At 37.1% G+C, this 22,730-nt stretch overlaps 1 protein-coding gene across 2 annotated transcripts in view; it reads right to left on the bottom strand.

The window, feature by feature from the left end:
* UNC13C (unc-13 homolog C) overlaps nt 1-22,730 on the bottom strand; it is a 691,503-nt gene that overhangs the window by 308,582 nt on the left and 360,191 nt on the right. For both annotated transcript variants that reach the window (XM_055436715.2, XM_088839621.1), the window contains one exon: nt 21,515-21,678. In XM_055436715.2, the coding sequence (XP_055292690.2) occupies nt 21,515-21,678 (164 nt within the window). The remainder of the gene's footprint in view (nt 1-21,514; nt 21,679-22,730) is intronic.

Raw genomic sequence — 22,730 nt, 5'->3', positions numbered from 1 at the left:
TGGAACCTGGGAAATACCAACATATAGTGAACCCTGGAGATTAGCAGTGAACCCAGAGAATAGTATACCCTGGAGATTAAATAGGAAGAAAAATAAGTGAATTCTAGGGCTGAGATAAAATTTAAAATGATAGGTTAAAAGAAAGCTAGGCCAGTGGAATTAGGGAACCCATGGAATAGGAGATTTGAAGGGTTAAGGATGACTGATGCTGATAGGTGCATTGAAAGAGTCTTATAAGAAACTAAAATAACTATTGGACTTGACAAATAAACATTGTGTGACTGTAACAAAATCAATGTTAGTGGAGTGACTGGGGGTTGCATCAAGAGGAAAGAGGATGGAAAGTGAGAAAGTAGCAGAAAATGATCAAGGAAAAGTAGATCAAGAGCAGATTTTGTTGATCTTTAGCTAAGGAGTTTATGAAGTTGGCTGAAATTTCTGCAGAGGGAAGTGATGCCATCAGGTGAATCTGGGAAGATGACTCTGAGGTGGTGTAAGGATGGATTGAGAAGAGTAGGTATTGGAAGCAGAAAAACAAAGTAGGGGATGTAGAAGCAAAAAATGACCTTTCTGCCCTGAATCCAATATGACAAAGCATTTCACATATCATAGTCAGAAGGAACAAAATATTTTGCACCTTGAGATAATCTAAAAATCACAGAATCACACTATTTCTTATCTCCCAAATATAAAAACCTCAAATATTTCTCTAAAATCTGAATATCCTAACAAAACAAATGTGAACTGGAGTTTAGTCATGATATATCTGAAAATGTATAATGACCTCTGAAAGTATGAATACCAGGTGGAAAGCTGTTGTTTCTGCCAAGAATAGCACAAGAACGCCATGTAAACCAGGTAGCCTTAGGAATGTTATGTTTGTTTTTTCTTTTTCCAGTGCTTCTAAAGTCTCATTCTCCCTCTGTACTTGTTGTAATTAAATAGATTTTCCTTTTCTGATTTTTTTCTCCCTAAGGTCACAGAGCAAGTAAGGTGATTAAGGATTAGAGTCCAGGCAATGCAAGTTCAGAAGCATCTCTCTTAACCACCAGGGTGATCTTCTAATTTATTCTCCTCCCTCTCTAATATTGTATATTATATATTGCATATGTATCTGTTTCTTCCAGAACACTTAGTTGCCATTTCATCCAGCTCACCTCTAGCATAATGTTTTCTTGTACACAGGAGTTGGTCCCTAAGTGCTTAATGAAACCAAGTGAAAGCAGTATGAGTTATCGGTATTTAAGGAGAGTTAGTGTATAGGATGTGTGCTTGGTTACTTTAAGTATGACAGTTTATTACAACATCCAACTGATCTGTGAACACTGAGTGGAAGTGCATAGCAGTTAATGCCATAATGATCACAACTCTGAAGGTGAATTGTATTCTGCTTATAATTGGTACCCTGAGAGCAATATTTTAAATTTTCCTGAGCATTAGGCATGCATTCATCTTAGTGACCTGACAGAAATATTTTACCTCCTGATTCAAATGTAACTGAGATGATTTGTGGGGTATGATGGGAGGTAGCCAGCTGTACATGATCTATTCTGATCTCCTGTGGAAATAGCCACAAAAACCAAAAAAGGATGTGAAATCATAGCAGTGCTATAAATCAGGTGTGGCAATCAAATCTCTTCCTATATCTGGGAGGGATTTTGCCTAAGCTTACAGCAGTTAAATAGACTGAGAGGTATTCAGTCTAGTCAGTGACTAGTGTCTAAACTCTTAAACTGTAACCTGACTAAGGAAGAAATGGGAGGATATTTCTAGGAACCATACACTGTTACAACCCCAACATCAGAAATGTGAGCCCTAGGCTGCTGGCCAGCAAGGCTGTTATTCACTTTCTAGTTCATGGTAAATGGCTTCCCAAGGCAGTGATGCTGCCTCTTGTTTCCCACACCTTCTCAGTCTATACCCATTAAAGAGTACACAACTCCCAAGACTGCAATACAGCCTGCACAACAGGGGATGGGCAATGGGGTTTGAAGCTACTTAGAAGAAAGGGCTGGAAAAACACGGAGAATAGTATACCCTGGAGATTAAATACAGCCTCTGATGTTCTGCTCTAGCAAGACAAGAATTGACAGGTTGTTTACATTATCCAGGAAAAGGCATCTGGCTCTTCCACAGAGCCCACCAATAGGATCAGGTAAATATCTTTGCTCAATCTAAAAGCACATTGCATTTGAATAAAGTCATAGCACAGAGGGAATATTTTTGAAGGATCACTTACCATTATAGGATCTGCAGGTGAATACTGGTAACAACCTGGTGGTTTACAAATACTGATTCAGATTCAAAGGATCCCGTAAGTTGCCAAACAAGCAGGATGCAAATATCCATGCATGTTATTATCGCAACAAACACATGTGTGCACACACACTTAAACAGCAAAAATAACTAAGAACTTGGTAGGAAATACTATTAACTAACCAAAATCACTGCAGATGCTGATTGCAGCCATGAAATTAAAAGACGCTTGCTCCTTGGAAGGAAAGTTATGACCAACCTTGATAGTATATTAAAAAGCAGAGACGTTACTTTGCCAACCAAGGTCCGTCTAGTCAAGGCAATGGTTTTTCCCGTGGTCATGTATGGATGTGAGAGTTGGACTGTGAAGAAGGCTGACCGCCGAAGAATCGATGCTTTTGAACTGTGGTGTTGGAGAAGACTCTTGAGAGTCCCTTATACTGCAAGGAGATCCAACCAGTCCATTCTAGAGGAGATCAATCCTGGATGTTCATTGGAGGGACTGATGCTAAAGCTGAAACTGCAATACTTTGGCCACCTCATGCGACGAGTTGACTCACTGGAAAAAGACTCTGATGCTGGGAAAGGTTGGGGGCGGGAGGAGAAGGGGACGACGGAGAATGAGATGGCTGGATGGCATCACCGACTCTGTGGACATGAGTTTGAGTGAACTCCGGGAGTTGGACATGAGTTTGAGTGAACTCCGGGAGTTGGTGATGGACAGGGAGGCCTGGCGTGCTGTGATTCATGGGGTCGCGGAGAGTCGGACACGACTGAGCGACTGAACTGAACTGAACTGAACCTCAGATATGCAGATGACACCACCCTTACGGCAGAAAGTGAAGAGGAACTCAAAAACCTCTTGATGAAAGTGAAAGAGGAGAGTGAAAAAGTTGGCTTAAAGCTCAACATTCAGAAAACTAAGATCATGGCATCTGGTCCCATCACTTCATGGCAAATAGATGGGGAAACAGTGGAAACAGTGTCAGACTTTATTTTGGGGGCTCCAAAATCACTGTGGATGCTGATTGCAGCCATGAAATTAAAAGATGCTTACTCCTTGGAAGGAAAGTTATGACCAAACTAGATAACATATTAAAAAGCAGAGACATTACTTTGCCAACAGAGGTCCGTCTAGTCAAGGCTATGGTTTTTCCAGTGGTCATGTATGGATGTAAGAGTTGGACTGTGAAGAAAGCTGAGCACCGAAGAATTGATGCTTTTGAAGTGTGGTGCTAGAGAAGACTCTTGAGAGTCCCTTGGACTGCAAGGAGATCCAACCAGTCCATCCTAAAGGAGATCAGTCCTGGGTGTTCATTGGAAGGACTGAAGTTGAAGCTGAAGCTCCAATACTTAGGCCACCTCATGTGAAGAGTTGACTCACTGGAAAAGACTCTGATGCTGGAAGGGATTGGGGGCGGGAGGAGAAGGGGACGACAGAAAATGAGATGGCTGGATGGAATCACTGACTCGATGGAGGTGGGTTTGAGTGGACTCCAGGAGTTGGTGATGGACAGGGAGGACTGGCATGCTGTGATTCATGGGGTTGCAAAGAGTCAGACATGACTGAGTGACTGAACTGAACGGAACTGAAAATGGTCAAAATGTTGTCTCTGGGTGGCACTACATATTTTTGTAATTAAAAATCATCTCTTGTATTTTTAAAAACATCTTACCTTTAGCATGCTTTAGTGCCCTAATTGGAAAAATATAATACATACATATTTTAAATGCAAATTCAACTTTTGCTCTATTGTTGATTTTTATAAGTCTTTATGTAACTTTTAGCACCAATAAGAAACAAAGCAATAGAACTCCTTTTAAATTTTGTTTGACTAAGCTTAACTTTTCTTTATGTTTTTCTTTTTTTAATAAAACAGTAAAACTTTTCAAGTATACAATGTAAAACTGTATAACCTATATTATACTTTACAGTATCATTAAATAAGGATTTTATGATGAAGTTAAATCATCCATAAGATAATTTTTCCTTTCAAAATGTATCATAGATCTAATTTCTGATTGAGTAAACGCAAAAAAATACTATAAAATTACTAAGAAATAGAAGTCAGTTTTATAATAAAATATATTACTGGGAGAACAGGATTCACACACACAGTACAATATATATATTATAGATAACTAATAAAGACCTACTGTATAGCACAGTGAACTCTACTCAGTACTTGGAAAAGAATCTAAAAAAGAGTAGATGTATGGACATGTATAACAGATTCACTTTGCTGTACACCTGAAATTAACATCATTGTAAACTGTACCCCAATAAAAATTAACAATAAATATAAAGAATTAATTTTAAAGATATTAATAAAATTATGTCTCATAATTCCAATGGAAAATATAGGGATGAAAATAGTAAAGATGTGAAAAATCAAAGGGCAAAGAGGAAAATTTAACATTTCACTAAATAATACTGTTCATCCCATTAGATTTTTAACCAGTTTCAATATCAAATTAGCATTACTATGGTGCTTTTGTTGTCAGTTGGTTAAAATTACAAACAGCAAAATTTTTGTTGTTTGTTAAAAGGAAAATAGATCAAAGTCATGAATATGACCCTCCTAAATTTGGTCAGAATTTCATTGAATATGTCTCAATATACCTAAAAATTAAAGATACAACACTTAAAAAGAAGTTGTCACCTTTTGGAATTTATATTAAAATGTTCTTCAGAACTAGTGACTCAGGAATTAAACAATCAGTTGGAATGTCAGGATTAAAAGTTTAAGTATTTGATATTAACTAAAAAAATAAAACACTGACACTGAAACCCAGAAACAGAATTTCTAAGTCACTCTAAGAAATATAATATTTTACCTAGCTGGTAAAAATACCTGTACTTCTTTAGAAACTGTGACTATGAATACAGTAAGTTAAAGACAGTAGCTGTCGGTATCAAAACAATAATCTATACTGAACTTTCTTTTTCACCTTCACTTTAACCCTAAATGATAAATGGTTAGGCAGCCAATATAATATAGGTAGTAGTATGCATCAAATTATAATTTTTAGATGACTGAAGGACAAAAAGAAAAAAGAGATGAACTTCAAAGAAGTAAAGATATTCATTAGGGTAACGGCTACCTTTCTAAGAAATCTTGCAGAAATAGTCAACAAAAAGCTTTTTTTTTTTTGGTATGTGGAGGAAAGTGGTTGGGCTAGGGAGGGATAATCAGTGACCAGTTAAGAGTAATATGTACCATGGTGTAGAGATGATTCATTCTAACCCTAGTTCAGGCTGTGAGCTCAGAAAAGTAACTTTCTCACTCGCAGATTCAGTCAGTCCATCTGTAAACCCAAAAGGCTATGAGAAGATCTAATTCCTACAGTCTCTAATGTGCTATGAATCTCTGAATACAGAGAACACATCCAGCCTAGTCATACACATTATTTTCCCTACTAACAACATTATATTCATCAGCATGAATGGGTAGTTGAGATGACCAGGAAGTAGGGGACAGGGGAGTTATACAGTGGCATCCTTTGCACTTGGAGAGTTTTCAGCTAACAGACTTCGACATGGTCTTCAATTTGGCAATATCTGCCTTTCAGTTTGTGTGTGCCCATTCTTTAGGCAGGGTTACTGGCAAGATAAACTTTCTTGCCTCTAATCATTGCCAAGTCTATACCTCAACCACTAATGCCAAAGAAGATGAGATTGAATGGTTCTGTGAAGACCTACAAGATCTTCTAGGACTAATGCCAAAAGGAAATAAAGAGATGTCCTTTTCATCATCAGGGACCGGAATGCAAAAGTAGGAAGTCAAGAGATACCTGGAAGAACAAGAAAGTTGGGCCTTGGATTTCAAAACGAAGCAGGGCAAAGATTGACAGAGTTTTGCAAGAGAACGCACTGGTCATAGCAAACACCCTCTTCCAACAACACAAGAAATGACTGCACACGTGGACATCACCAGATGGTCAATATTGAAATCAGACTGATTATATTCTTTACAAAGATGGAGAAGTTCTATACGTTCAGCAAAAACAAGATGGAGAGCTGATGGTGGTTTAGACAATGAGGTCCTTACCGCAAAATTCAGAATTAAGTGGAAGAAAGTAGGGAAAACCACTAGGCTACTCAAGTATGACCTAAATCAAACCCCTCATACAGTGCAGGTGAAAAATAGATTCAAGAGATTAGATCTTATAGACAGAATGCCTGAAGAACTATGGATGGAGGTTCATAACATTGTATAAGAGGCAGTTATCAAAAACATCCCCAAAGAAGAAGAAATACAACAAGGCAAAATGGTTGTCTGAGGAGGCCCTACAAAGAGCTGAGAAAAGGAGAGAAACAAAAGGCAAAGGATAAAATGAAAGATATACCCAGCTGAATTCAGAGTTCCAAAGAATAGCAAGGAGAGATGAGAAAACCTTAAGTGAACGATGTAAAGAAATAGAGGAAAACAATAGAATGGGAAAGACCATAGATCTCTTTAAGAAAATTAGAGATACCAAGGAAGCATTTCAGGAAAAAATGGGTGCAATAAAGGACAGAAATGGTATGGACCTAACGGAAGCAGAAGATATTAAGAAGAGGTGGCAAGAATTCACAGAAGAACTGTACATAAAAGGTCTTAATGACCTGGATAACCAAAATGGTGTGATCAGTCATCTAAAGCCAGACATCTTTGAGTGTGAAGTCAAATGGGCCTTAGGAAGCATTACAGAGAACAAAGCTAGTGAAAGTGATGGAATTCCAGCTGAGTCATTTCAAATCGTAAATGATGATGCTGTTAAAGTGTTGCACTCAATATGCCAGCAATTTGGAAAACTCAGCAGTGGCCACAGGACTGGAAAAGGTCAGTTTTCATTCCAATCCCAAAGAACAGGAAAGCAAAAGAACATTCAAACTACTGTACAATTGTTCTCATTTCACATGTTAGCAAGGTAATGCTCAAAATCCTCCAAGTTAGGCTTCAACAGTATGTGAACTGAGAACTTCCAGATGTACAGTCTGAATTAAGAAAAGGCAGAGGAACCAGAGATCAAATTGCTACCATCTCTTGGATCATAGAAAAAGGAAGGGAATTCTAGAAAACAAACAAACAAACAAACATCTATTTCTACTTTATTGACTACACTAAAGCCCTTTGACTGTGTGGATCATAACAAACTGTGGGAAATTATCCAAAAGATGGAAATACCAGATCACTTTACTTGGCTCCTGAGAAATCTGTATCCAGGTCAGGAAGCAACAGTTAGAACTGCATATGGAACAATGGATTGGTTCAAAACTAGGAGAGGAATAGGTTAAGGCTATATATTGTCACCCTGCTTATTTAACTTACATGCAGAGTACATCATGCAAAATGCCAGACTGGATGAAGCACAATCTGAAGTCAAGATTTCTGGGAGAAATATCAATAATCTCAGATATGCAGATGACATCACCCTTATGCCTGAAAGCAAAAAGTAACTAAAGAGCCTCTTGATAAAGGTGAAAGAGGAGGGTGAAAAAGCTGGCTTTAAACGACTTTCAGAAAACTAAGATCATGGCATCAGGCCCCATCACTTCATGGCAAGTAGATCAGGGAAAATGGAAACAGGGATAGACTTTATTTTCTTGGGCTCCAAAATCACTGTAGATGGTGACTGTAGCCATGAAATAAAAAGACATTTCCTCCTTGGAAGAAAAGCTATGACCAACCTAGACAGCATCTTTAAAAGCAGAGACATTACTTTGCCTAAAAGGTCCGTTTTGCCAAAGCCATGGTTTTTCCAGCAGTCGTGTATGGATGTAAGGGTTGAACCATCAAGAAGACTGAGTGCCAAAGTTGATGCTTTTGAAATGTGGTGTTGGAGAAGATTCTTGAGAGTCCATTGGACAGCAAGGAAATGAAACCAGTCAACCCTAAAGGAAATCAGTCCTGAACATTCATTGGAAGGACTAAAGCTGAAGCTCCAATACTTTGGCCACCTGATTCGAAGAGCCAACTCAAGAACCTGATGCTGGGAATGACTGAAGGCAGGACGAGAAGGAGACGACAGAGGATGAGATGGTTGGAGGGTATCACTGACGCAATGGACATTAGTTTGAGCAAACTCAGGGAGATAGTGAAGGACAGGGAAGCCTGGTGTGCTGCAGGCCATGAGGTCCCAAAGAATCGGACAACTGAGTGATGGAAAAACCACCACCAATGCCTTGAAAATCATTTCCTTTAAGGCTGCCATTCTAATACTACGTAAATTATTCCCAAGGGGAAGAGGAAGAATGGGAACAGGATTATAGGCACAATTAGCAATTTCAAATGACAGTATATCTCTACAGCAAACCTACTCCCTGAAACAGCCCATCTTCAAATAATATAGGTCAAAATTGCTACTGAGTAATCTCTCAAAACGTTTAACATTTCCCCAGGAAGACATGATTTAGAAACAATGGACTAATAATGCTAAAAAGACTTGACTGCTTTTGTAAGAAAATGGGTTTAGTGTTAAACCAATTTAACAAATGGAATTTCAATGCCATGGGGAAAGTTAAAAGTCACAAACTCCAAAACAATGCTTAAATTTCTTATAATGAGATAGTTACTGGTATTTTTTCAGTTGACACAACTGTTACAACACTATCAATCATTCAAAATACTATTGAGAAAATATTAGGAGATTATTGTTGTTTAGTTGCTAAATCATGTGCAACCATTTTGAAACCTCTTGGATTTGCAACAGTTGGCTGCCTTTTTCTTCTCCAGGGGATCTTCCTGACCAGGGATTTCAAATAATAAATCTGGATTCAGCTCACTTGCTATTGTTTTGATGAAAATAAGACAATCATCTAACTCACCTGTCTTTTTATCAACAATTGTCCTTAATCACTGGCTTACTTGGTGACTCAGCAGTAAAGAATCTGCCTTTAATGCATGAGACCAGGGCTTGATCCCTGGGTCCCGAGGACCCCCTGGAGGAAGAAATGACAACCCATTCCAGTATTCTTGCCTGGGAACTCCCATAGACAGAGGAGCCTGGTGGGCTACAGTCCATAGGGTCTCAAAGAGTCAGACATGACTGAGCATGGAAAAGTAGCCTAGTATAGTACCTAATCACACCCATCTTATGGTTTCAAAGAATAGGAAATGCTTTTGATAGAAAAGATTGAAAAATCAATTATGAAAATTAGAGCAGGATGATTGGAAAGAAGCAGCAAAATGCAGTGATTCTTAAGAATCTTAGAAGAGATCTCAAAGACACAATATAAGACAAAAGGGACAGACAAAAGGACATGTGCGTTAGTCACTTAGTCATGTCCCACTCTTTGCGACCCTCTGGACTGTAGTCTGCCAGGCTCCGCTAACCATGGAATTCTCCAAGGATGAATACTGGTGTGGGTTGCCATTTCCTTCTCCAGGGGATTTTCCCACCCAGGGATTGAATCCAGGTCTCCTGCATTGTAGGCAGATTCTTTACCATCTGAGCTACCAGGGAAGATGAAAGGAAAGACTACCTATATTCCTAATGTTAGAAATACACTGAAATACACTAAAATAATATTCATGGGCTCCCAGGTGGTCCTAGTGGTAAAGAACCTTCCTGCCAATCCAGGAGATGTGAGATGTGGGTTTAATTCCTGGGTTGGGAAGATTCCTCGGAAGAGGGCATGGCAACCCACTCTAGTATTTTTGCCTGGAGAATCTCATAGATAGAGAAGCCTGGTGGGCTACAGTCCATAGGGTTGCAAAGAGTCAGACACAACTGAAGCAACTTAGCATGCACACAAAATAATAGCTATCACATCTGCTCTTAAAAAATTCAGACTAGGATGCATTTCAATGATTTTACTCATTATTATCAGTAATGAGGAGCTCAAACCTTTAAAGATCAGTTCTCCTTTGGCCAAAAGCATCATAGCTTTTCATAAATAGTATGGATTGCTTGAGCTCAATTATGGACAGTTTGAGTACCAGGCCAGTGGGGAGGGGCAGGAAAGTATGAATGCATACGGTTCAGAGGAATGACGGAAGTTGGAGTAAGTAAGCATGACACCTTCATGATGCCTGCCTCTCAGCTATACCTGAAACCTGTCCTCATCTGTGCCTGGAATGGTCCCTCCATGTGTACACACGGACGGCACACAATCATGCCTTCATTATACTGCTTTGTTATTAGGTAATTTATTCTTCCTCTTCTCACTCACTGGGGATGAAGTGATATTGCCATATTTCCACTGTCCTGTACAAGTCTTTGAACTTAGATGCTTAGACAGTGTCTATCAGATAAATGAATTATATCTTCTGGAAACTGGCTTCATGAGAAACTGGACCTTCACTTCTTGCTTGCTGATATATACTCAGTGCCTAGAAAACCTTTGGCATATAATAGGCATTTAATAAATATTTTTTAAAGGAATTGATGATTCAATTAAGCAGCACTCTCTTTAGAAAGCAGGCTCATAGGTCAAGCAGCTATAATGACCAGTGACTTTAAAGTAAAGTGTATCTCAACAGCTCTGGTCCAAATATGAATTAGATTAGGATGACCAGTACCAAAGTACCAGTTGTTTGTTAAGCATATTAAGGTAAAAAAACAACCTAGTTCTTTTCTCTTATTGGTATTATAGAGGCATGACTATAATCTAATAGAATCTAAAATTTTGGGATATATCATGGGCTTCTTTAAAATAAATGAAAGGCTCAAATTAAACACTCAGTTTAAATGTATTTGTTTGACAGAAATCACCTCTAGAGGACAATATATTCCTTAATGCTTGACATGAAATTCTCTTAATTGTGTTCAGGGGTGAACAGTTGGTCTGCCAGAACATTTTTAAAAACATATGTTTGAATAAATAGATGAAAAAAAAATTCTAAAACTCCCCAAATGATGAAAACATGTTTTATGCCTAGCCTCATGCTAAACATGTAGAATAGCGTGCTCCTTTGAAAAAGGGAACAGACTCTCATTCTTACTGTCACAAATTGGAAAATTGCTTTTACATTAGATGGATGACTGCATTTACCATGTGGGAACAAATCCTCCAGGTCCTTGATCAATCACTTGTCCAAACAGGAAAATAGTAATCCCTTTCCTCCTTCTCATGAATGCTCCAAAACAAAAGATAGACTTTTTTGCAACAAATAGGCCTAATACACTGTGCCCTCATAGCTAATGTTCTGTGGTAAAAGGAAAGAGCATTTACAGTAAGCAGGAGGTACCTTGGAGGACTGGAAAGTTCAGTATTAATGTTCAGGTTATTTACCAGCAAAATAGATTCAGGCTTCTTATTATGATGAGAAATATGTAAGAGGAAAACTTAATAATGTATAACCAGACTCTCTGACTTAATACATACTTCCTCTTTATTTATTTGTGCTCCAAATCCATCTTCAAAAAAATGGGAGTATGCTTGAAAGAAACCAAACAATCCCTAATGAAACAGTAAGATTATGAAGTTACCTGGGGATCTAACTAAACATAGAGGGGCTTTAAATAGCAATAGAAATTGTGATTAGATTTTTTCTGGTCCAATGATGTCTAGGGCAGTGCAGAGAATTAAGCAGTTTCATCCTTTCCAAAATGTATAAGTATCCTTATTATATCGAGCGGTCATATGTTTTTTCCTTGAAGCTGAATTTCTTAATTTTGTATTTTTAAAAATAAGAGGGCATTTTATATTAACACATGGAATCTAGAAAGATGGTACTGATGATTTCGTATGCATGAGTTAATACACAATATTTGGCTTTCTCTTTCTGACTTACTTCACTGTATATAATAGGCTCTAGGTACATCTACCTCATTAGGGCTGACTCAAATATGTTCTTTTTTTTTTTTTATATCTGAGTAATATGAGGACATTTTAAAGAGATGGCTCCCAAGTATATGAAAAAGTTGAACCTGGCTTGAACAACTGGCAAGAGGCTTTAAATTTTTTTATATCTTAAAGGGCCAGAGGAAAAAAAAATATATAGTAAGTTTTCTAAAATAAATGCTCTGAGTAAACGGAAGGCAGGGGTCTCCGAGGTTAGACTTTTCAGATTCTGTAAGAGCCAAGATGAGGGGGAGACCCCAGACCTAGAGGCATAAAGAAGCCTGTCTGAAGTTTCGTTAAGCCGAGGGAAATGTCATCTTGGTCAATGTTAAAAGAAACAATAAATAAAAATATCAATATCAAATCAAATGTGTAACCATCAGTAGATATAATGCGTCACATTCTGTGACTGTCAAAGTTCTCCCACAAAAAGCAGGTATTCTATTCCCTTATGTTTATCTACCTTACTCTCACTCTTTAGATGAGAAGCTAGCAATTGGTAAAGTCCACAGTCAAACCCAGCTGATGGCTTTTGTTTTTAAAATAGAGTTTTATTGGGGCACAGCCATGCCATTTTGTTTACTTAGTATCTACACTGTTTCTGCACTAGGAATGCAAAATTGAGCAGCTGTCACAGACACTGTAGGACACACAGAACTGAAAATATTTACTCTCTGGCCTTTCACACGCATACAAAAAAACTGCCAACCTCTGCTTCAGAGTATTTCCAATGGAAGCAGAGACTTTGTCACACTGTCTTTTAAATATGATAAGATCCAAATTGACCTGCAAGTCACTAGATACCAAAAAGGCATTCAAAAATATTTTTATTGTTTACTTAAGTTAAAAAGGTAGTAGAAAAATAAAAGTGGTAAGTTGAAGGATGGATGATTCTTCTCTTTTAAACTATCATACATTTATATTTTTTCTCTGTAGTAACATGATTGTGCTTCTCAGAATATCAGAAACATGGCAAAGAAGAAATCTGACATCAGCTCACAGAGATATTTGGAATAAATTAAACTTGATACTATTTTTTTTTACTGGGATTCTTTCCAAAAGATTTATCTGTTTTTTTTAAACATAGTTCTCTTGGCAGTGCAGTTCATTTACTTTAGACTGTTAAATCATAGTTATATTTTAATTTAATTCAAATGTTACACTAGCTGCTCTGATGAGTTCTTATAGACATTAACATGGGACAAACTTCTTTGTGGCTGTCCAGTTTTAAAATAGGCTGCCTCAAAAGGAATAGCTCCTGGAGACTGGACCAAAATGGTAGAGGAGTAGGGCATGGTGCTCACCTTCTTCCACAAATACATTCAAAAAAGTGAGAAAGGAATTGGGATGGGACCTGTACCCCCGTGAAAGAGGGAAAGCTTCCACATCCTGCGAAGTTCCCTCACTGGTGGAAAGACTAGCCAGGAGAGAGGGTGAGCTTCAGAGCCTTTGAAGAGAGCAGAACTAGTTTATGGAGAGCATAGCAGAGAGAGACTTGCACAGATGGTAGAGATCACTGCCCTGCACTCCCCAGCCTGAGATGCTCGTCTGCTGGGATGGGTGGCAGCTGGCTGCTGAGGCTTGAGTCTTGGAGGCCAGACCCTAGAAGAAGATGGGGATTGGCTGTGTGGAGATAGCCTGCAGGGGCTAGGGTATGGTGCGCCACAACTAAGGGACTAGCATGCCAGAAGAAGCCAGAGCCCACCAGACAGGCAAGGCACCATTGTTTGGAGACGCACAAACATAGGAGCTTCCTTTTCTGGGTGAGCGCTCTTAGGTGGCAGGGCACCACCTGCATGAGCGCCAGGGTCAAGCACAGCCACCAGTGGCATTTCAGACTCCAGAAGTAGGTACTGGTGCTGGGTGCCAACCACTCTCTCCACCTTCCCAGGAGTACACACAGGCCATGAACCTGCCCACCCTCTATCAGTGGGATAATGGCCAGCACACACTGAGGAAAGAGACAGCAAGCATCCAAACCAAAACAGCACCCATGCCCAAAACAATTAAATCCATATTAGCGACACAGTAACGTTTCCACATATAAATTTTCCTCCAAACCTACAGTAGATAATTGTTTCCCGTAAACTCACAGAGTAGGAGAAATATAAGAAAAATGAAGAAGTAGAAGAACCACTTCCAGTTAAAAGACCTAGATAATTCCTCTGAAGGTGCAAACAATGAAACAGACTTCTTCAATCTAATAGACACAGAGTTCAAAAAGCAAGTAATGAAAATACTGAAGGAATTAAGAAAGGTTATTGACAGAAATGCAGATTGCTATGAGTCACTAGAAACTATAAGGAGGAGCCAAGAAAAATTAGGAAATTCATTTGCCAAGATAAAAGCTGAGCTAAAGGCAATGAATAGCAAAATGAATAATGCAGAAAAAAGAATAGTGATATGGAAGACAGAATAATGGAAATTAGTCAATCAAAGCAGAAGACAGAAAACCATATGAAAAAATAAAATGAAAGCAATTTAAGAAATCAATGGGTAATATAAAGCATGCCAATTTATACATAATAGTGATTCCAGAAGAAGAAAGAGAAAAAGGAAGTAAAAGGTATTTGAAGTAATTAAGGGTAAAAACTTCCCAACCTAAAGTAGGAAACAAATATCCAGGTATAGAAAGCATAGAAAGTCCTAAACAAAATTAACCCAAACAAAATTAACACAAATAACCCTATATCAAACTATAATATAAGAAAAATGGCAAAGTTAAAGATGAAGAGTATTCTAAAAGCAGCAAGAGAAAACTAGAGTGTTAATTGACAAGGAAATCCCCTTGTTAATTACAAGGGAACCCCCATAAGACTATCAGCTGATTTCTTCACAGAAACCCTGCAGGTTAGAAGGGAGTGGCAAAATATATTCAAAGTCTTGAAAGGAAAAAATCTTCCACCTAGAATACTATACCCAGCACGATTATCATTTAGAATAGGAGAGAAAATAATTTTTCAGACAAGCAAAACCTAAAAGAATGCAGAAATACTATTAATAAACCTACCCTAAAAGAAATACTGAAAAGTCTTCTCTATGTAGAAAATTAGCAAGAAGGTATAGGATGGAGGAAATTATAAACAGAAATTGAGTCACTTAAATTAACCGATACCCAGATTTAAGGGGAAAAAAAAAAACTACTGTGAAAACAAGGAACAGCAAAAGGATAAACATTAAGAAGTAAAAAAAAGAACATCAAAATCATAAAATGTGTAGGAGAGAAATAAAATGAAAAAAAGTAGATTCTTTTCTCAGAATGTGTAAATTCTTTTTTTTTTTTTTAGAATGTGAGCCTACTATATGACTATCAGTCTAAACCAGACAGTTATAGGATGGGGCTGCATGCTTGTGCTCCATTGTGTTCGACTCTTTGCAACCCATGTACAGTAGCCCACCAGACTCCTCTGTCCATGGGATTTTTCAGGCAAGAATACTGGAGTGGGTTGTCATTTCCTTCCTTCCTGGGTCATGAAGATCATGTCCCCTATGTCTCCTGCATTTGGCAGTGGAGTCTCTACCATAGTGCCACCTGGGTAGCCCAGGAAAGGGTTTGAACTCGTGTCTCTGGCATTGCAGGCAGATTCTTCACTGTTTGAGCCACCAAGGAAGCCACAGGAAGCGGCTATAAGTATGTTAAATACTTATAAAATAGGGCAACAAATCAAAACTACACAAAAGATTCAAAAACCAAAAAGAAAAGAACAAAAGCATAAAGTTAAAGGAAATCACCAAACCACAAAAAGAAAAAGAAACAGAATCAACTGCAAATGGCAATAAATACAGATGTATCAATAATTATCTTAAATGTCAATGGACTGAAAGCTCCAATCAAAAGATACAAAGATGCAGACTGGATGGAAAAAAAAAGAAAATAACCAAGAGCATACAATATGCTGTCTACAAGAGATGGACCTCAGGGCAAAGACACACATAGACTAAAAGTAAGAGGATGGAAAAAGATATTTCATGCAAATAGAAATGGCAAGAAAGCAGCCACTGCAATACTCACTTCAGACAAAATAGACTTTAAAACAAAGGCCATAAAAAAAGATAAAGGAGAACACTATATAGTGATTAAAGGATCAATATAAGAAGATTTTACACTGTCAATATATTTACACCTAATATAGGAGCACTCAAATACATAAAACAAATACTAACTGACATAATTGAAGAAATTGATGGAAATACAATAATAGTAGAAGACTTTTAACACCTCACTCACACTTATGGACAGATCTTCTAGGCAGAAAATCAATAAGGCAATGGAAATTTTAAGTGATACAACAGTTAGACTTGGCATTTTCAGGACATTACATCAAAAACAAAACAAAACAGAACATATACTCTTTCTAACTGTACATAGAACAATCTTAAGGACTGACTGCATTCAGTCAGTTCAGTTCAGTTGAGTTGCTCAGTCGTGTCCGACTCTCTGCGACCCCATGAATCACAGCACGCCAGGCTTCCCAGTCTATCACCAACTCCCGGAGTTCACTCAAACTCATGTCCACAGAGTCGGTGACGCCATCCAGCCATCTCATTCTCTGTCGTCCCCTTCTCCTCCCGCCCCCAACTTTTCCCAGCATCAGAGTCTTTTCCAGTGAGTCAACTCATCGCATGAGGTGGCCAAAGTATTGCATTTTCAGCTTTACCATCAGTCCTTCCAATGAACACCCAGGATTGATCTCCTTTAGAATGGACTGGTTGGACTGATTGCATTACTAGAGCATAAAACGAACCTCAACAAATTTAAGAGTACAGACACTGTTTCAAGAATATTCTCTGACCACAACAGCATGAAACTAGAACTCAACCACAGGAAAAGAAATGAGAGAAAAAAAAAATGATTACATAAAGACTAAACAATATGCTGCTGAAAAACCAATGGCTCAATGAGGAAATAAAAGAGGAAATTAAAAAATACCTTGAGACAGATGACAATGAAAATTCAACCATGCAAAATCTGGGATGCAGCAAAAGCAGATCTTACATGGAAGTCCATAGCAATATAGGCCTTCCAAAAAACAAAAAAAATCTCAAACAACCTAACCTACCTACATACCACCTAAAAGAATTAGAAAAAGAAGAACAAACAAAACCTAAAGTCAGCAGAAGAAAGGAAATAATCAGGGAGGAAAGAACTAAAATATAGAGATATTAAAAAAAACAAAACAGAAAAAAATCAATAAAACAAAGATCTGGTTCTTAGAAACAATAAACAAAATTAACAAATCTCTGCCCAGGCTCACCAGGAAGACAAGAGAGAGAATCCAAATAAAGAAAATAAGAAACAAAAAGGAGAAAACTCAATCAATACTGAAGAAATACAAAATATCCTAAGAGAATACTATGAACAATTATATGCAAACAAATCTGACAGCCTAGAAGAAATGTACAACTTTCAAGAAACATACAGCTCACCAAAACTGAATCAAAAGAAACAGATCATCTGAACAGACCAATCATTAAAAATAAAATAGAATCTATAAAAACAAAAAAACTTCCTACAAACAAAAGTCCAGGACCAGATGGTTTATGAGAATTCTACCAAGCATACAAAGAACTTATACTGATCCTTCTACACCTCTTACAAAAGGTTGAAAAGAAGGGAATACTCTCAAAGAATCCTATGAAGTCCCCCATCATGCTGAACCCAAAACCAGACAAAGATACCACCAGAAAATAAAATTCCAGGCCAATATCTCTGATGACTATATACATGAAAATTCTCCAAAAAAAAAATCAGCAAATCAAATTCAACACACACAAAAGATCATACACCACGACCATCCCAGGTTCACAAGAATGAGTCAACATGTACATGACAATGTATATCAAGTCAATGTATATCACATTAAAAAGCAAAAGTCAAAACCCACATGATCATCTCAATAGATACAGAAAAAAAAAGTGACAAAATTCAGCATCCATTCATGATAAAAACTTATCAAAGCGGGTATAGAAGGAACATTCTCAACATAATAAAAGCCATTTATGACAAACCCACAGCCAATACAACACTCAATAGTGAAAAGTTGAAAACCTACATGTTATAATCTGGAACAAGCCAAGGATACCCACTCTCACCTCTTCTAGTCAACATAATATTGAAAGTCCTAGTCACAGAAATCAGACAAGAAACATAAATAAAATGTAACCAGATTGCAAGGGAAGAGGTAAAATTGTCACTATATTCAGATAACATGACACTATATACAGAAAACCCAAAGACTGCACACAACAACTACCAGATCTAATAAATGAATTCTGCAGAGTAGTACTACACAAGATAAACATTCAGAAATCAGTTGCATTTCTTTACACTAACAAGGAAATATCAGAAAGGGAATGTAAAAAATGCCTTTGAAAATTGCACCCAAAAATAAAATACCTAGGAATAAACACGACCATGGAGGTGAAAGACTTATAAGCTGAGAACATTAAAACATTATTAAAGGGGAAAAAAAAGAGGATTCAAAGAAATATATCCCTTGCTCTTGGACTGAAAGAATTAATACTGTTAAAATGGCAATACCACCCAAAGCAATCTACAGATTAATGCCATCACTATCAAATTACCCATGATATTTTTCACAGAACTGGAATAAATTAGTCAAAAATGTATATGGAACTATAAGAGACCCAGAATTTCCAAAGCAATCCTAATTAAAAAAAAAAAAGGAGGCATAACTCTTGTAGACTTCAGACAGTGCTACAAAGCCACAGTAATCAAATCAAAACAGTTTGGTATTAGCACAAAAACAGACATACGGATCAATGGGAAAAAAGCCCAGAAATAAATAAACCCACACATATGTTCAATTTATTTTCAACAAAGGAGGAAAAAATATAAAATGGGAAAAAGACAAGTCTCTACATCAAGTGGTGCTGAGAGAGTTGAAGAGATGCATGTAAATCAATGAAGTTAGAACACACCCTCACACCATGCTCAAAAGTAAACTCAAAATGGCTTAAAGGCAAACATAAGACACAACACCAAAAAACACCTAGAAGAGAGCACAGGCAAAACATTCTCTGACATAAATTGTACCATGTTCTCTTGGGTCAGTCTCCCAAGGCAATAGCAATAAAAACAAAAATAAATGAATGGGGCCTAATTAAACTTATAAGCTTTCATGCAGCAAAGGAGATCCTACCAAAAAATGAAAAGACAACCTACGGAACGGGACAAAATATTTGCAAATGATGCAAGCAACAAGGGCTTAATCTACAAAATATACAACTGATACTGTATATAGCTCATACAACATGACAACAAAAAAGAAAACCCAATGGAAAAATGGGCAGAGGACCTTAGTTGACATTTCTCCAAAGAAGACATACAAATAGCTATTAGGCACATGAAAAGATGCTCAAAATTACTAATTATTAGAGAAATGAAAATAAAAACTACACTGAAGTACCACTGCACACCATTCAGAATGGCCATCATTAAGATTTACAGATAACAAATGTTGGAGAGAGAGTGGAGAAAAGGGAACCCTCCTACAGTGTTGGTGGGCATTTAAGTTGGTACAGTCACTATAGGAAACAGTATAGAGGTTCTTCAGAAAATTAAAGTTATAAATTACCATATGATCCAGCAGTTCTACACTCAGGCATATATCCATACAAAACTACAATTCACAAAGGATCCCTATGTTTATAGCAGTAATATTTACAATAACTAAGATGTGAAAACAACTTAAATGTCCATCAAGAGAAGAATGCATAAAGAAGATGTGGTACATCTATACAATGGAATACTAGAAAAGAATGAAATAATGCCATTTGCAGCAACATGGATGCAACTAGAGATGATCATCCTAAGTGAAGTCACAAAGAAAAAGACAAATACCATATGCTATCACTTATATTTTGAATCTAAAATATGGCACAAATAAGCCTATCTACCAAACAGAAACATACTCTCATAGAGAACAGACCTGTGGTTACCAAAGGAGAGAGGGAGAGGGATGAACTGGGAGTTTGGGTTAGTAGAAACAAACTATTATAGTTAGAATGGATAAACAACAAGGTCCTACTGTGTAGCACAGGGAACTATATCCAATCTTCTTGGATAAACCATACTGGAAAAGAGTATTTTTAAAATGTTTACATGTGTATTACTGACTGGATGAAAAAAACATTGCCAGAAAGTAAAAATTAGCATAACATTGTAAATCATCTATACTTCAAATAAAAGAAAAAAAGAATTGAGTTCCCTATCACTGCAGGTGAGCAAACAAAGAAATGATGACAACCAATAAGGGATGCAAAAAGTGCTTCCTGATTCAGAGACAGATTCAACCGGTTGACCCCTAAGTACTTTTCATGCCTAAAAATATATAAGCTTTTGACATTTAGCACTAGGACATTCTGTAAACTGAAAAAGCATGCGCAATCAGAAAGTTTCAAAGAATCATTCTTAAATGATATTCTAGAAATATGACTGTTCATTAAATTCTATGAGCAATAAACCTTGAAGATTTTCTATGAAAGAATAGTCCTTTTATATATGTATGTGCGTGCTAAGTTACTTCAGTCACGTCTGACTCTTTGCGACTCAATGGACTGTAGCCCACCAAGGTCCTCTGTCCACAGAATTCTCCAGGCAGGAATACTGGAGTGGTTTCTGTGCCTTCCTCCAGGGGATGTTCCCAACCCAGGAAATGAACCCATGTGTACTGCGACTCCTGCATTACAGGATATTTACCGAAGCCCTATATATACATATATATAAATAGTTTACATATTATATATGGCTTATATCTGAACAAAATGCACTTACAAACTTAGACTAGGTTTCAAAAGATTAACTCTAGACAAGCAATAATTCAATTTTAAATTGTTACTGAAACTCCTCATTAAAGGGTGTGTGTCTGTATGGATCACTTTTAAAGGACCTTATTCGCTGCAGTGTTTGGGTTAACAAAATTAGCAGCACCAAAATAAATATAGGGAGGAAGGATATAGTCTAAAGTTAGGGTTAAGATACCAGAATGACTCTAGAAGTGTTTGTGATGTTACCCAGATTTGTAACCTTGGACAACACATTTTAATCATCAGGCTCTAGTTTTCTCAAATATCAAATGAGGCTACGGTTCTCAAACTTTAGTGTACATGAGAACCACTTGTTGGGCATATTAAAATCTTCAGAGTTTCTGATTCAGAAGATATGAAGAAGGATAGAAAATTTACATTTCTAAGTTCCAAGATGCTGCTAATTTAGTCAAGGAACAGCACATGGGAATGGAATAAGAATTGAGAAGATGATGGTAGTTACCAAATCCTTAATACTTCATAGCTGCAACAGAGAGGGTATCCAGCATCTAATAAATTACATCCAAACTGTGATTATCTATTAAATTAAAAATTCATTTGATTTGAAGAAAGAGTTCCCCTTTTCATTTGAAGAAAGAGTTCCCCTTTGGATTTCAACATAGATTTTTGAACATGCAAAGATTTTGTAGTACTTACGTCATAGCTTGATAAATGGATTCAATTCCATAACGCATGGCAAATTCATCGACTATTTCTTGAGAGGCGTCATCAAAGAAAACCTTCCAGGCTTCATCCCCTTTGACCTCTGGGATTTTCACTCCACCATTAGCTTTCACTTCAGTCAAGTAATGGAACAAATTCTAAAAGTAAGTGTTTTTCAAATGTTTAGTTTTCTCAGACTAGGCCTGACATATTTAACTGTAACTTTGAGTAAATTACACTTATATTGTAATTGCATCTAATGTTTCATCAGAATCTATAAACAAGAGCAATATCTCAGATTTTCATTTTACTGAATCTCATTTTAATGCAAATTCTGATTTTATTTCTGTCTAGGTCTACACAGAATCATGATTTAAATGTTTCAGATACAGTGTATCATTTTAGAAGGAAGTAAATGGTTTTGCAAGTAAACATTTCTACATGCTAGCACATATTTTGCATTCATGAGCTCTCAGTAAATTAAAAAGCTCTGGATGAATAATGTGTTTTGACTATGTTAATACAAAATCTAGATATGCAAATAAAACTAAAGCACTTCAGCTGCAAAATGGTACAAGTCATGAAAATGAATTCAGGTTGAAAATAAGTATTTTTACAATTTTGTAATGAAAAAGAAATCACTACATACAATTCCTTTTTGCTTCTAAGAAGTTTAGAAACTGCTGCAGCATGGGTTATTGAAGAACCCTTTCTGAACTGGATTTCAGTTCTTTTGGGTTCCTGGACCCACAGAAAAGACTCTGAAAAGCAAAGCATGATGCTATTCCTGTCATTCCAAATCTCTGCCTACATTTTATGGCCAGAGTTGGCTCCCTATCCTGCCAGTTCAAGAGATTTATTGCTATTGGTCTAAAAACTGAACCACTTTTCTTTTTTTTTGCTATAATTTTATTTTTTATTAAAGGATGTTTACAATATTTTGTTGGTTTCCGTCATACATCAAATGAATCAGCCATAGGTATACATATGTCCCCTCCCTCTTGAGCTTCCCTCTACCACCTACCCCATCCCACTCGCCTAGGTTGTCACAGAGCACTGCATTTGGTGAACCACATTCCTTGATGGATTATCACTGGCTAGTCTGTACTCAGGAGATTAAGTCTTGGTTCTATCTCTAATTACTGTGCAATGTGTAAATGACTTAAATACTGTTCCTGTTTCCTTCTTTAGTGAAAGGGAGATGCAAGTA

This window comes from Moschus berezovskii, chromosome 9, assembly GCF_049115385.1.
Source record: "Moschus berezovskii isolate FMDL1 chromosome 9, NW_MosBer_1.0, whole genome shotgun sequence".
NCBI classification, from domain to species: domain Eukaryota; kingdom Metazoa; phylum Chordata; class Mammalia; order Artiodactyla; family Moschidae; genus Moschus; species Moschus berezovskii.
This window is presented reverse-complemented; position numbering and strand designations above follow the sequence as displayed.